We start from the raw sequence: 16,187 nt of genomic DNA on the forward strand, positions 1-16,187 counted from the left end.
ATCAGTCACTGCAAATATCACCCCAGTGCCATGTAGCCTCCCTCAAGATATGTTTTCATTCTCCGCATGGATTGCACCAAATGCAACTTTAGGTACTTTGGGACCAAATTCACTACTGGTGTAGGTGGGTGCAATTTTCAGTGATTTCAGTTTAAGATCTTCAGAGGCTGATGGGGCTGCCAAAGCCATGCCCTTTGTGGTATCTGCCAAGGAACCAGAGCAAGCCACCCCCTGATTAGGTCTCATTTGTTGTGTTTGGTGAACTGTGCTTTTCTTCATTTCTCAGGTGATTCCAAACTTTAAGGAACAAGAATGGGATTCAAAGAGACCCCAGAAATATGCTGGGATTTTTCACTTCCAGTTCTGGTATTTTGGACAGTGGACCGACGTGGTCATAGATGACAGATTGCCAACAATTAATGGGGAGCTGATCTACTGCCATTCCAACATGGAGAATGAATTCTGGAGCGCACTACTGGAGAAAGCTTATGCAAAGTATGAATTAGCTGAATGTCCTTTAAGTGATTTCAGCTACACATAAAAATCCACCTTATCATTTCAGATGCTACTGATTTCCTCTCTCACCCCTATCATATTTCCCCAGGTTACTTCCCAATTACTGCTGCTCTTGGAGAATATGTAGCTTTGAGACTGCCTCCAGGACCCTTCGTTAAACCATTCCCAAGAGCAGAGCTGGTCAAAATCAGACTTCTCATTATTGTGAAACATTTCAAACTTAAAAAATCATCCCAATTCTGGACAAAAAACCAACATTTCAATTTTGTATTTTTTTTGCAAAACAAAATTCTGGAAAAATTATTTCAGGGTCAAAACATTTCATTTTAATAAATTCAAAATGTTTCATTTTGATCTTTTTTTTTTTTTTTTTTTTTTACATTTTGAAATGAAAAGTTCCTTTAAATGAAAAATCAAACCTTTTTATTCTGAAAACTTGAAAATTGGACATGGCAACATTTTTAAAAAATCCACATTTTTTGTTGAAATTGATCCAATTTGGGGGGAAAATCAAAACAGCATTTTCACACAGAAAATCGTTGTAACAAAAATATTCTGACCAGCTCTAGCCAGGAGGTGCTCCTAAGGCAGTGATCTCCTTCCCATGCTTCTTACAAAAATCATGTTTCCCCTTCATTACATCTAAAGCTAGCAGTTCAGAGACCAGGAATCTTAGGGATGCTCTCAGGTCTATTGCATAGCAGTGTAACAAAGCTTTCTTCCCAGTTCCCTGCTGTTCAGACAAACTTGTGATCCTTTTTCTTGGTGGTCTCAAATATTACACAGAAATAATCCGATTTGGCTTGGTTTTAACAGCCAGAAAATGAGTCAATTTGTTCCATCTTACCTCTAGGCTGGCTGAGTCTTATGAAGCCCTGGATGGAGGCACTGCTGCAGATGCAATTATCGATTTCACTGGAGCAGTGGCAGAATCCATTGACCTGGTAAAGGGCAAATATTGTGAAAATATTTCTGAGCAAATGAAGCTGTTTGAAGACTTGCTGAAAGTATATAAAAGAGGCGGGTTAATCAGCTGTTCCATCACGGTATGTGTGCAGACTTTGATATACAATGATTTATTCTGATTTTTCTTGCCTGGAAAAATGATCTTAACATAAATATATTCAGCATATCCTTAATTTGGATTTTGAAAAGGTGGTTTGTAGAAAGCTAATGACTTGGCAATGCTGTCAGCCAAGAACAATTCCCTAAGCCACCGGCTATAATTCAGGAAACCACAGTCACGTGCCCCGCCATTGACCTTTCTGAATGGAGAAAGGTACCCAATTTGTAACTTGAGCAGAGATGAACAAATTTAGAGTATACTCACTTCCAACCAAGGAGGCTGGCACCATGTCCCCTTAAGACATTTAACTTCTTGCTGAAACCTGTTTACAGAATCACTTTTCCAAGCACTGAGCTGCTAATTCTTCTTCCTGCTGGTGGTGACAGGGCCATCTTTGTGTCAATATAGTACCGGAGCTGAGTGGAAGTGGTGAGCTCATCCAGCTGTTCAGAGCAGGAACGTGGGCTTTATGTTTCTCACTAAAGCTTCTGGTGAAATAAAAACCACTGTGAATACTTGCAGTCTAAGACTATCCTATACATATTTACATAGCACCCAAAGTGGGCTGGATGCTTTACAAGAGAGCAAAGAGACATTCTCCCTGCCCCAAGGAGCTACCAGCAGGGTTGTGAAAAGTGCTAGTCACTGGCCTACCTCTGCTCCCCAAAAGCCCATGCTAAAGCTCCCATTGACTTCAGTGGAAGCAGGGTTAGACCAATGCTGAAAGCCATTGAAAATCCCACCTTAAATGAAGATGACATCACAAGTGAAGGGAAAACAAACTGCTCACCATGCATTTTTGGATTTTCTGTGAATTTATTTTAAAATTATTTAGAAACTGAGTTTACTTATTTTCTGGACAGGAGCCCCGGGGAAGGATGTGAAAGGGAGAGGGGATAATTCCATAAGATCAAACAGGGCAGAGTTAAGGTTCTATGAAGCTCCTGGCTGCACTGCTCTCTCCTTTCAATTCTGGAGACCTATAAATGTCAAGGCTAACATCTATGGACTTAGTCAAGTCACTTAACCTCTCAGCTTCGTTTCCCTCTTTGCAAAATGGAAATTATACCACTTACCTCCCCCCTAGAAGTACTGTGGTGATTAACTGGTTAGTACTTACAGTCTGCAATATGAGTTCCCAACTACCTGCTTTGTTTGGAAATTGTTCCTTGAAAATATGAGTGTATTAACATTGGCACTTGTGTGCCGATCCCAGAACAATCAGCTCTGCCCCACTTCTGCAGCAAGAAAGTTGGTGGTAATCGAAAGATCCCCCATGATTGCAAAGCAGGTCAACTAAGTGTGGAGGTCATTGCTCTAACTACGACTCGGCATCCACTGTTTCAATGCACTGTCTCCCTTCACCAAGAGGGGAGAGCATGGTGTCTGGGAGATGGCTCCCTGATGGGACTACCAGCCTATAGAATGGAGAATGAGCGCATGAGGCTCCCAAACTACAACTCCCATGAGGCACTGCAGCTGCACTTCAGTATCCAAATATTTTGGGAGTCGGGGTGTTTTGTTTTGTTTTTTTGACAGAAACTCAACATTAAAAAAAAAGTCTGACAAGCTCTATCACTAACTTCCCCCAAAGCCTTAGGCTGGCATCCTGCTTTAATGTGATGGCAGTGGACAGAAATACCAAGGGGGTGATTGAAATTATCACTAAAAAATGCTGAGGCTGTTTATTTAATAACAATAGCTTGGGGAAAAGGTAAAAGTTTAGGTGGCTGGAATAAAATTAAGCACTTGCTAGTGCTTTCCATTCTCCCCTGAAGTTCTATTTCTGCCCTTTGAATTAATCAAATAAAACACAAATGCTTCTCAACCTTGTTATGCAGGCACTATATTTATTGATTTATCCTGGTGTATGAAACTGCCTCACTAGCATTTTACCTCTCGGCCCCGATAAGTGTGTTATACACACCACAGTGCTTGCTAACTGCAGAATATTTAATACTTAAGTGGCTTACATCCCAATTTAGAAGTGACCCAACATGCTCCTTTGTTTACAGAACATCCCAGGGCTTGTACATTTGGCAGTTCAAATGGAAGGCAGTTTAAATTTCTTATTTAAAAGAAAAAAAACAACAACCTTAAATAGAAAGTGAAAAAGCCAGGTGCCATCCTGCTGAAAAGAAGAGTGCAGTCACTAATGGAGATTCTTCTGGCGCTACAGTTTAACAAGCAGGACTCCTTTGCTGTCATGGAAACTTGTGCTCTTATTTGTGAAGAGTACAAATGAAAGAAAGTGTTGGGGGGGGAAGCCCTGGGAAATGTCAGTGGCTCTCAATATAACATATGAACTGATTCTTTGTGAGCTGTTGTCGCTGAAATATACTGTGGTCTTGGCATTAGTCCTGCAATTTCAAGCGCATCAGTCAGACCTGATCTGATAGTTAGATGTGGTGAGAAGTTTCTCTGTTGCTTCTTTTTTTACTAATTTATATACCAAGCTGTTCAAATCTTCCAGCTGATTTGAAATGGGTAAGAATGTCTGGCATGGTCACACATCACTATCAGTGCTGTAGTCCATCCCTCTCTTCCCACCAGAACCAAGGCTTGTATTGTCGCTGAGATTTGATTTTGGTCATTCTGTTCCATGAAGAGAACTGAGAAATGCAAAGAGCCAAACCCTAACAACTCATTCCTGCTGCTCCAAGGGGAGTGTTGGTTGTGTAGAGAGTATGTAAGCCCTGCAGGATCTGGCCCAACGTGAAAGAAAAACAATATAAGGGCCTGATCCAAGACCCATTTATTAAATGGGAATCTCTTTTCCATGGGTTTCAATGGGCTTTGTATCAGCCCCATCTGCATAAAACAGATAGAAATCCAAGTGCAGGAGAAGCATTTGTCAAGCATTCTTAGATCAGGATTCAGAGTAGCAGCCGTGTTAGTCTGTATTCGCAAAAAGACAAGGAGTACTTGTGGCACCTTAGAGACTAACAGATTTATTTGAGCATAAGCTTTCGTGAGCTACAGCTCACTGCATCTTAGATCAGTAGCTGATCAGGCCAGGCAGGACACCAGGGTAACACGCTACCAACCTGTCACATCTGGAGACCTGGGTTCAAATCTGAGTTAAGGTCCCCAGAGGAAACTAATCTGATAGCATCAGCATACACAAGAGATGCACCGACTGTCACACGGCAGTAGTCAGCACACAGGGACCAGCGTAATCACTAGAACTGGGATCAATGGGTGAGAACCAGGGTAAGAGTCAGACCAGGTTCAGAGTCGAGGTAGTTACTAGGCAAGAGTCGGGGTCTGGCTGGGGTCAGAGACTGGAGACCAATAAACAAGCTGAGGTCTGGCATCATAGCAAGCCAGAAGCCTGCATGGTTGCCCAAACAGCTCCCTGGGCCACCCTCCAAGGTTAAATAGTGAGCATGGGCCAATCAGAAGGCCACAGCGTGCTGTCTCTCTGAACTCCTTGGGCAGTACATGCTGCGGTGCCTAATCTCCACAGTACACCCTGGATTTCACTTTGTATGGCCTCCTGGTAATGATGTGAGAACATCAGCTGCCCCAGCCTCCCCAGACCAGGGTTCTAGTCCCCTGGATCCTTAGGCTGCCTGATACTGGTCTAGAGGGATGTTGACTTTGATCCATTATGGCAATTCCTCTGTTACTGTATTTCTACAAGGGAACCTACAGTGGTATGTAAAAAAATAAACCTCTTGACTGTGTATGTGCTAGGTGCCCTTATTGATTTTGAAGTTCATATTAGTTCCTTGTGGGATTTTTTCTGTGTGCTGCAGACTTCATCCCCCAATGACACCGAGGTGGAGACGGATATGGGTCTGATCATAGGCCATGCCTACTCGGTGACGGCAGTTCAGAAGGTGCGCCTCGGAGAGAGGCTCCTGTTCTCTTTTAAGTCAGAAAAGCTCTTCATGATCAGAATGAGGAATCCGTGGGGAAAGAAGGAGTGGAACGGTGCATGGAGTGACCAGTACGTGTTGGGGGCTTCTGTGTTCCAATAATTCAGCTGTCATTTGTGGCTGCTGGAAGTTAGATGTGTGATTAAATGCTAAGAAACACAATGTTGTTTGCAGTGTTTGTCCCAGGATACAAGAGACAAGGTAAGTAGTTTTCGAGTTTCCTTCCCCGACCCGATGAAGAGTTCTGTGAAGCTTGGAAGCTTGTCCCTTCCACAAACAGAAGCTGGTCCAATAAAAGATACCACCTCACCCAACTTGTGTCTCTGTGAAATGCTATGGCATTCCACAAGACAAGAGCCTCTTTGACGTTGGGAGTGTTCTGTCATCTCTTCCCAAGCGTAGCAGCCTACGAACAAATGGAACACCACATCCTGCTGCAATGAGGGAGATGTGGCTTACTTTACCTTCTGGACTGCAGCATGCCTCTTGCAGCATTCTTTTGGCAAGCGGCATAGTCTGTGGTTAAAGTATAAGGATGATGAGTCAAGGACGGGAGGTCTGTTCTCATCTGTGTCACAGACCCCCTGCATGATCCTGGCAAGCCACTGAGCCTTTCTGTGGCTCACTTTCCCATCTGAAAAATGCTCCCTCTTAGGCTATCTTGAGGCGCTGACGAAATGTGCCATCAAAGTGCAAATTGTATTATTTCTTAAATGACTTTGTAATGGATCATCACATGGGTCATGAGTTCTGCAGAAACCCTTCCAGAGAGTTAAGGAGGAGCAGAGTGACTGGTTCTGCTGGGTTTGTTCCATGACCCAAGGCCTTAAACATTAAAAGAAAGAAATAATACATTACATTTCAGTTGGCCATTTCTAGGGCATTTAGTCAATGCTTTCAACACTTAATAATATGATGCTCCTTAATAACAGTGTACCAACTTCCCTGTCTTTCCTCTTTTATCTGACAAAGAGGCTGTTACTTTCAGTCGGTGCTTTATCCCCGTTCAAACAAAGTGCTGAGCTGGCCAGATGCAAAGAGAAACAAGTTGTCTTGATTTATACTAGAGATAGAGGGCCAGATTCTGAAGTGTACTCTCAGCCCTTTCTCCGGCAAAACTCCATTAACTTCGATAGAGTTTGGCATGAGCAAGATCTGTGGGGCTGGCCCATTGAAAAATCCACACCCCTACGTGACATAGTTATACCGACCTTAACACCCTGTGTAGACCGCGCTATGTCAGAGGGAGAGCGTCTCCCGCCGACATAGCTACCGCCTCTTGCAGAGGTGGCGTTATTAAGCCAACAAGAGAGCTCTGTACTGTCGGCTTAGAGTGTCTTCACCAGACGTGCTACAGTGGCACAGCTGCATTGGTGCAGCTGGGCTGATGTACATTTGTAGAGCAGATTTGCCCTTAGGGCTTGTCCACATGAACAATTAGACTGCAGCAAGATGGGATGTGAAACTAGCTGTTTGTGCACCCTGCTGATGCACATTAACAGTTCACCAATCTGCTTTGATCTAGGCCTGGTTCGAAGAGGACTAGGTGTTAACAGTTTGTTAGCGCACTTTCATCTAGCCCTCTTGGAAACAGGACTAAATCAAAGTGCACTAGCAGACTGTTAACGTAAATCAGCAGAGTATGCATGAACAGTTAAGACAGCGGCACGCTGATGTGGGGTTGGTCACACCCCAGCTTGCCACAAACGAAATGTCCGTGTAGCCACCCCTTATATAATGCCTTCCCGTCCAAGTGAAGAGCATGATAAATAGCTCAGGAGGAAATTCAGGCTGTGTTTCCAGAGCAGTTCATGTACATTTTGAGGGTCCTTGGGGAATAAAGTCATTCTCATGTGGAAATTTCATCCAAATCTGACCTTCCAAGCCAATGGTTCAGCTATACTGAGGGAGAGGCTCTCAAGTGAAGTAAATCAAGTGCTGCTGTAACTGTGTTTAATATTTTGTCTTTAACCATGTGTCAGTGATGGTTTAATAAATGCCTCTGTGTAAGGCAACAAAACTTTCCTATATATGATCCATCTTGTCAGTGCTCAGACAGTATTTGAATATGAGGGGACAATAAAGGGACTTTTTTTTCCCAAGTGAGAAGATTTAATTTCACGTATTAAAGCACTTTTTTACTTCCAGGTCTGAAGAATGGAAGAAAGTGAGCGACTCAGAGCGTAAGAGCTTGGGACTCACAGTTCAAAATGATGGCGAGTTCTGGTGAGTAAAAATATCTCTGTTGCTTGGGGAACCTCCACTGGAGCTGTCTAAGTCAACAGTTATTATTCGTCCTGGTGTTGTACCTCCCTCAAGGATAATTTCTCTGAATGCATGAGGGCCTGGGACTGTCCTGCAGCTACTGACATTGGACATTAGCAACTGGTGTTGCTTCAGATTCTCAGAGGGTGGGGATGGAAAGCGTGCGAAAGAAGCAATAGAACCAAATACCTCGGCCTGAATGAGTACTTACATTACAGGCACCTCAGATCCATGCTCCTTCAGTATTTAGGAAAATCCCCTTCTTCCTAAATTGATTTGTGCATGGCAAACTATCAAATATCAGGCACTCTCCCAAACTGCATCTAAAACTATCTGCCTGGTACAGTATCTACCTCATGGATTTCCAATTCACCCATCACTGTAGAAGTGAGGTCCCTATAAATAAAGATGTAATTAACTAATTTTGATCCTAGTCATTGTTTCCCCGACTTGGGACTCTGTATTCCAGACAGACTGTCTGGAGCCCTGATGAGTCAGCGGGGAGGGGTCACTATCGACAGACATTCTCCTGTCCCAAGGCTCAGTGTGTCACTGCATACCCTTCTCTTTGTCAGAACTGGGAACAAGGGGTTACATGCAGAGTTTGGTTCCAGGTCTCTTCTATGTCAGGAGAGACCCCAAGCCATGATTACTAGACTGACCCTACTGGATATTAATCTTCAGGACCATCTGCAACTATGTCACAGCTACAGCAAAAACAACCGCTGACCCAGACTAACATGGCTACCCCGCTGAAACTACAGCAATATTTCTCGGTTAAAACACTCCCATAGATGAGACTTAAATGGGTTTTAACTGTTTCACACGCCATAGCCCAGTTTAGGGACAGTGCTAGGCTGTATTTAAATCCTGAGTACACTTCAGGAGGGACCCACATTGTAACCATGTATGGAGACCAACAGGCTATAACAAAGTCACCTGAAATGGTTGCTTCTGTGTTGTAGATAGAACCTTTGTAGCAGGTACAGAGATGGCATTTGTCCTATGCCATACATACAGTAACAGTTCCAGCCCTGTGCTTATAACCATGTTCTTAGGATCAGATGGGTTAAGGTCAAAGACGAGTGATGCCTCCACTTGAGCTTTAGAAGGCACCGTGTGTTGTCTTGCCACAGATGGGCATGATGATCCTTTTTATGGAAAGCTTGAGGCCTTTTTTACAAATCATGCCTTGCTTGTGTCCCTGGTTCAGGATGACATTTGATGACTGGTGTCAGAACTTCACCGATGTTGATGTCTGTCGTATTGTGAACACTTCGTACTTCAGCATCCACAAAACCTGGGAGAAGAAAATGGTGTACGGGGCCTGGACCAAGCATTCGGAACCACTGAAAAACCGCTCCGGAGGGTGTTTTGATTACAGAGCCACCTTCTTACAGAATCCCCAGGTAGGAGCTCATTTACACTGAATTGAGAAGGCAATCCTTGGGGGTCAGTGGTGACTCTTGAACAGGAAGCCTGTGCATTTCCATGTAAAGACCACCTGAGAGCATGTTGTTTCATAGATTCCAAGACCAGAAGGGACTGTGACCAACTAGTGTTCTCCCATAGAACGCAGGCCATGAACTTCCCCCAAAAATAATTCCTAGAGCAGAACTTTTAGACAAACATCTCACCTAGGTTTAAACATTGTCACAGGATAAAGACTCATATATGTTTCAGTGACTTCTGTAATACCTTGCAGAGTATATAGATATTTATTTAAGACTCATTTTAGCTATACTGAGCCTCGCCCACATGGTCAAGGCAGGAGGAGGAGTCCCTCGTGGATGATGATGAAGGGAGGTGAGTGACCTATTGCCCTGAATCCATGTCCATTCTCCCAACACCTAAAGGAACACTGGTCCAAATTTTATGTTGGCACTAATTCATTTTATTAATAGTATTAACCTTCTAGAGACTTTGGCTGAGTGTGATTAAGGGGTAACTTTTTGCACTGATTAGGTTCCTTAAGGATATATAAAACCCCAGAGTTGATTCTCCCATCACTACTCACAAGGCTCTCTTTTTCTTGTCCTAGCTGATTGCTCTCAAGCTATCAAAGTTAGCTGGTTCTTTGCTCTCTCCCGTGTCAGACATTGCCAGCACAGCGCATGAGGAGTCAAATGCAAAACTCCCATTATTGTCAGTGGGAGCTGGGCACTCAGTGCTCCACATATTACTTTGAAAATTGACCTCTTTGTTTTTTGGGGTTTTTTTGCAGAACTCCCCATACTTACAATTGCAGAGACTGTTTTTGTGCCTCCTTGTCTACATTTAGTTGGGTGGTTTCTGTCAGCATTCCTTCTATTTTCTTAGCAGGGCATCAGACAGCTGCAATCTTCATTGCTCAGACTAGGAATCATCTGTAACTCCCCGCTTGTCCTTGCCTTTAGGTGCCTAGCAGGGAAGAATGGCTTCTCTTCTATCTCTTCCACAAACAGTCTCCCTTGAAAAGGATCAGCGCTCATGTGAATTTGTCCAGTTCACAGGGGTGGCAGTTCCTCTTTCTGATCTTGGACATTTTCTTAGTGTTTGTGTCGGTCTACTTTTTAAGTGTTCAACTACAAAAAAGAAGAGTTCCTGATGTAAGAAGAATGTTATAGATCAGATGCAGTGAAAAGAGCTCCTTTTATTAAATCCTGTCTCAAAGATTGGTACTAGCATTCCTGTGAAATCTTTACCTTTACTTAAGGACAAATTAAATTACCTTGTTCCTGTGTCACATACTACAACAGTCTGGAGACCATTTCTGACCCTCACCCACCGGAGGGAACAGTCTAATTCCCTTGACGGCCTCCTCCGAAGCAAATATTTTCACAGAGGGATTATGAGATATCCACTTCCCTTGCAAAATAAGAGAATTTAAGCATTTTGATAATCTGCTATCAGCACATGCCCAGGGCTAATTTCTCTTATTGATTACTTTATTGGCTACTAGGAGAACAAAATTGGAGCCTAAATAGTGGTTCTCACTATTTATCACTCCTCAGGTAGAGATTCTTGAGTCCCCTCAGTCCTGACAAGAAACAGTTAAACCAGAAAGAAATAACAGGCCGAGAGCCTGGGAGGGAATTAATTTTCTCCAGGACAGCTTTCCTTGTGCCTCCTCTGCAAGAGTTTGACGTTTCCTCAAAGTTAAAATGATATTGCCCTAAAGCATGACGGTAAAGGGGAGAAAGAAGGGAAGGTGCCTCATTCTACAGGGCAGAGTGACTCTGAGGAATCTGAAATCACCAGCAGGGGTAGATTAGACGGTGAAAGCAAAGGCAATCCCAGTGTCCACCCCCGAGGAGAACTAGTGAGGAAAACTTTTCAGCAGCATCGGATGGGAGAAAGCTAAACATACCACAGATTACATTACCCTCAATACTGGTCACAATGTTCCAGCGTTCTCTTTAAAACGTGAAGCCAGATCAGTGCTCTGCACAGTTGGGCCACATTGCAATTTGATGCTGTTTTTCATTTGCTTCATAGTCTCGGTGCAGGGGAGCATCCAGTCTTCCTAATCTTGACATATATAGCACCATTTCTTTCCCTTGACAATTTCCTACAACTGAGATTTGCCCATTAGTGGCAAGTATGAGGAATGAACAGGGAACTTAAAGGTGTCTGTGAATGGGGAAAGAATTTGGTGTTTGGCCCCGTTTGCTTCTTTGTGGTGTAAAAAACACTCTTCTGGCCTTCTTTTATATATTAGAAATTCTGGTCTTGTCTACTCTCTTTTCTCTGAAAGATTCTGAATCACTGGTGAACTAGTAGGATAGTGATACCATAATTAAAAAACCAGTGAAGCATGATTCATTGAGAAGAGGAAGTGCTATTTATACAGGCTGCACAAATATTTTGATTTTTGTTTGGTCTTGTTGAAACCTACTCAACTAAAATCCCTTAAACACCGTTGGGATAAAATATCTCTTAGTTAAAGATGCAAACCATCCTCTCAGTCAATTTCTCTGAGTCTTCCAAATATTTTCAGCAAAACCAGGAAAGACCAAAACGGACATTTCTGAAGTAACTGGGGTCTGGGGGTGTGGAACAAAAAACCCTTTTCATGCTTTCTTTATGCATCATCAGATACAACCCGTTTGTCATTTTCATGTCACCGGTAAGGAAAATACCTGGAGTAAACCAGCCCTACTTGGAGATCCATGTAGAAAAAAAGCAAACGCACAGTCCAGACTTTGTTGTTTAACTTTATCTCCTTTCCCCTTTATATTTTTTAAGATTTCTTTTTACTATTGTTTTCAGAGCACATCTGGTGTCATGCCACTTCAATAGCTACTTGGAGACATTCTCTTTTAGCATGCATTGAATGAATCACTGATTTCAATATCTCTGATACTATTAGTTTCAAAATCCCAACAATTGTAACTAATTTTCAGCTCCAACTTGTCAGGAATTGATCATGGGTTTGTCCCTGGAATGATGGTTCTGCATCCATTTCCAGGTACCTCTGCAGTATGCCCTTGTGTACAATATCCCAGAGATGTTGTCCTAAACAGCTGGTTCTCTGTTCTGTCTCCCCCTTGCTAGTATGTCTTTGATGTCAAGAAGGCTGAGGACAAAGTGCTGATTTCACTACAGCAACAGGATCAGCGCATTTACAAGAAAGATGGGAAAGGGGACAACTTCCCTATTGGCTTTGAAATCTTCAAGGTAGGCCACATCTTCATTTGGGTTTAGAACCTAACTGCAGCTTCACCTCATCAATGGGTGTTTGGCAGGTAGATGCACATTTCAGACACCATGGGGTCTAACTGCCCCTGAGATCTCTCAACATGATTCTTGCCCAGTTACTGCAAATACATTCAGATACCAGAGTCACTGGGGCTCTTCAGTTTCAAAGCTCAAACCCCTGCCTCTTGAGCTTAAGGAGCAGCAGGATATGGCAAGCCACATGTGGGAGACATGATTGTGTCCACTCAGCTTCCTCCTGACAGCCTCTACTATTGCGCTGGTGATGACTGTATGAAACAGTTCACACAACGCTGGAGGAGTTGGTGGGGGGGAGGAGTTGGTGGGTGGGGAAAGTGCAGAAAATTTTGAAGTCTCTTTCATTCATCAGGTTTGGAAATGAAACAATCTTTTTAGTTTGTTACAAAAAAATTATCTAGAATGTTGGTGTCTGAAATGTGAAGGTTTTTGCGGGGTTGTTGGTTTTCTCATTTTCCCCCCTTGCTTTTCATTTTGCCAATCAATGCAACAGAATGAACGGTGTCTGAACATTTGTCTCTTTTTCCCCGCTGTTTCCTATGGCTACAGCGAAAAGTTGAGGAAATTTGCAAAAGTTGCAAAGTAGCAAGAAGAAAAATGGGGGAATAAAAAGCAAACTCTGGACATCATTCATTCTCACTTTAAGGCCGGAAAGAGCCAGCATGATCATCTAGTCTGACCTCCTAAACAGCGCAGGCCACAGAACCTCACCCACCCACTCCTGTTATAGACCCCTGACCTCTGGTGAAGTTACTGAAGTCCTCAAATCATGATTTAAAGATTTCAAGTTACAGAGAATCAACCATTTACACTAGTTCAAACCTGAAAGTGACCTGTGCCCCATGTTGCAGAGGAAGATGAAAATCCCCCTCAGTGACCTGAGAGGAAATTCCTTCCATACCCCAAATGTGGTGATCAGTAAGACCCTGAGCATGTGGGCAAGACCCAACAGCCAGACACTGGGGAAAGAATTCTCTGTAGTAACTCAGCACCCTTCCCGTCTAGTGTCCCATCACTGGCCACTGGAAATATTTGCTACTAATAATCACAGTTCAGCTACATGCCATTGTAGGCAGTCACATCATACCATTCCCTCCATAAACTTATCAAGCTCAGTCTTGATCACTGTCCCTACCCTAAACAACAGTACATGAGTTGATTGTGCCATAAACAGCAAGTTGACATTTACATTCAATGCATATACATTTGATAAATTCACAGTATCAAAATATATTGAGAAGTATAATTAATACATTCTTCTGGAACACTGCATGATTTGTCTATTCTGTATTCTTATCTATTCAATAAACCTAATTATAGGATAACAATCTGAATATAGGATAACATTTTCACAGAAATGTCGTCTTCTTTTTTGTCTGTCAAAATTGTGTTTTGGAAATGTTCGACCAGTCCTACTAATTAATGTGGCTAATTACACACTGAAGTTTATAAGCCAAATTCTCTGCTTCATTGAAGTCAAAGAAATTATGCCAGCAGACAATTTAGTGTTACTTTTGCAGGTAGAATGGCTGGAGAAATACATACATATTATAATGATTCTGTAGAAAATGTTGCAGTCCCCCAGAGAAGATATTGCTTCAAGGTTGTGAACCAAGCATAGGTGTCAATCAAACATTTTCTGTATTCAGATTAGAAGGGACAGCAAAGGGCATTCCATCAAAGTGCGTGCACATATTCCTGTGTTACACATTGTACGTTTTGAGAAGCACTTACGTGCTCTAGTGAGGGATGCCACAGAAGAACCTCAACATGCAGTAGAGACATTTGTGTGTGAATGAGTGCCCGGACAAGCCTTCGGTTGCTATTTTCAGACCTCTGCTACTCTATTATTGCGCCTCTGCTGGTGGACACAGCATGTACTGGCAGCTCTCTCTGCAGTGGGCCCTTTGAAAATAAAGCAGCTTCACTTCATGTGCACTTGTACGAATGCATTGTCCACATAGTGCAGGTAGAAAGGCTTTCCCATTCTCCATTTGGGAAAGATGCAGCAGTTAGAGCACTGAACTGGAAGTCAGAAACTCTAATTCTGCCCCTGCCACTGATTTTGTTTTGCAAGTCATTTTACCTCACAGTGCCTCATTTTCGCCATCTGTGTGGTGGGGATAATGATATTGATCCTTTGTAAAGCTTTGAGATCCTTGGATTAAAAGCTCTAAATAAGTCTCAAGTATTATTATTAGTATGGTAAAATATTAATCTTTAGAAAATGTGGCCCATTTTGTTCGGTGGTGTTTGTAAGTGAAGGATGATGTTAGCCACTTCTTTAGCACTAAATCCATTTCAAACCAGATTGTTGTATAATGATGTCCAGGATCTGCCTAAATGTACCTTGGGGCTGGCTAGGGAACGCAACGTTTGATTTTCCTGCTCACATGACTGCACGTCATTGTGGAGGCATTCATGTCTCATCACTGGAAACCAGAACCAAACAATGCAGCAAGAAAGACTGTGAGTGAGAAATAAACATGCCAGATCTTGTTCTGCTGTGTAACTGTAGGTAGAGCTTAACAGAGACTATCGGATGCACAAGCTGCAAGTACAAGAAAGAGTGGCAACCTCCATTTACATCAATACACGCACCGTGTTCCTGAGGAAGCTCCTTGCACGGGGTCGCTATGTTCTTATCCCAACAACACACTATCCTGGCATCGTCACAGCATTTATCCTGAGGCTCTTTACAGATGTGCCATCAGAACTCAGGTACTTGCTACTTTACAACAGTAAAAAGGTTTCTCCCACTGACTCCAGTTCCCCTTTCACCAGCATGGTTAATCCTCCAAATACCATTGGGTCACGGAAGGTGACTGTGTGACTCATTGAAGTTCATCCACATGAGTCTTTGCTGTTATAAATGAAGGTTAGTTTTTCAGTGTTTCGAAGCTAGACACCCTTACAGCCAGAGGAAGGCATCTAAACAAAAGTGATGTGATTTTTTCAGACGTGCTAAACACTCTCAGCAACATTAGCTTCACTGGGAGCTGTGGACCATCAGAATATCTGAAAATGGGGACATTTTTAGTTAGGCCCCTAAAATTAGGTGTCACAGTTGAGGGTAATTGCACCTGTATTCTCCCTCTGTGGTCCAGCAATGGCACCCACTCTAGGCTTCTGGTTCTCCCAGCCACCACCTCTCTTGAGTGGAACATGCCTCTCGTTCCCTTCTGATCAGGGTGTTCCAGGCTGTACAGTCCCCTGACCATACTGAGATATCCTAGCAAGAGGCTGCCTAAGAAGACCTGCTTACTTTCTCTTCAGAGACTAATAACAGAGTAATTACCCATCATTATAAGGTACTACACAGCTCTTCCCATGAAAGCCCATTTTATTCTTAAGGTAAAAGCATTACAAGAAAAACACATTAGAAACAGTGAAAGAACCTACATGCATTCTAATAAACTTACCAGAGATCACCCCAAGCTTAACGTGGGCTCTGGCAGGGGCAGTCCTTCAAACCCCCCACTCAAGTGCTTTCCTTGTGGATTCAGGTTCACCACAGGTTCTGCTCAGAGCCTGTGAACATGTTTAGTCCACCCTTTATACAGTGCAGGGGGTCATTGATCTGGAGTTTCCCAGAGCAGGTAAATAGCAGACAATTGGTTTCTCTCCCCAGGGCATAGCTTCAAAAGGATGGTTCCACAGTGGGTCATTTGCATTCCCCTTGCCCCCAGGTATTTCCTAGGAAATCCACTTTACATGCATTGTTCCAAAAAGTCCTTTGA

At 43.0% G+C, this 16,187-nt stretch overlaps 1 protein-coding gene across 2 annotated transcripts in view; it reads left to right on the plus strand.

Moving 5' to 3' along the window:
* Window positions 1-16,187, plus strand: part of CAPN6 (calpain 6) — a 79,781-nt gene that overhangs the window by 45,163 nt on the left and 18,431 nt on the right. For both annotated transcript variants that reach the window (XM_048864883.2, XM_048864884.2), the window contains exons 4-10: window positions 287-495; window positions 1,370-1,562; window positions 5,344-5,537; window positions 7,615-7,692; window positions 8,945-9,140; window positions 12,268-12,390; window positions 14,966-15,168. In XM_048864883.2, the coding sequence (XP_048720840.1) occupies window positions 287-495; window positions 1,370-1,562; window positions 5,344-5,537; window positions 7,615-7,692; window positions 8,945-9,140; window positions 12,268-12,390; window positions 14,966-15,168 (1,196 nt within the window). The remainder of the gene's footprint in view (window positions 1-286; window positions 496-1,369; window positions 1,563-5,343; window positions 5,538-7,614; window positions 7,693-8,944; window positions 9,141-12,267; window positions 12,391-14,965; window positions 15,169-16,187) is intronic.

This window comes from Caretta caretta, chromosome 9 (genome assembly GCF_965140235.1).
Source record: "Caretta caretta isolate rCarCar2 chromosome 9, rCarCar1.hap1, whole genome shotgun sequence".
In the NCBI taxonomy this organism is placed as follows: Eukaryota; Metazoa; Chordata; order Testudines; family Cheloniidae; genus Caretta; species Caretta caretta.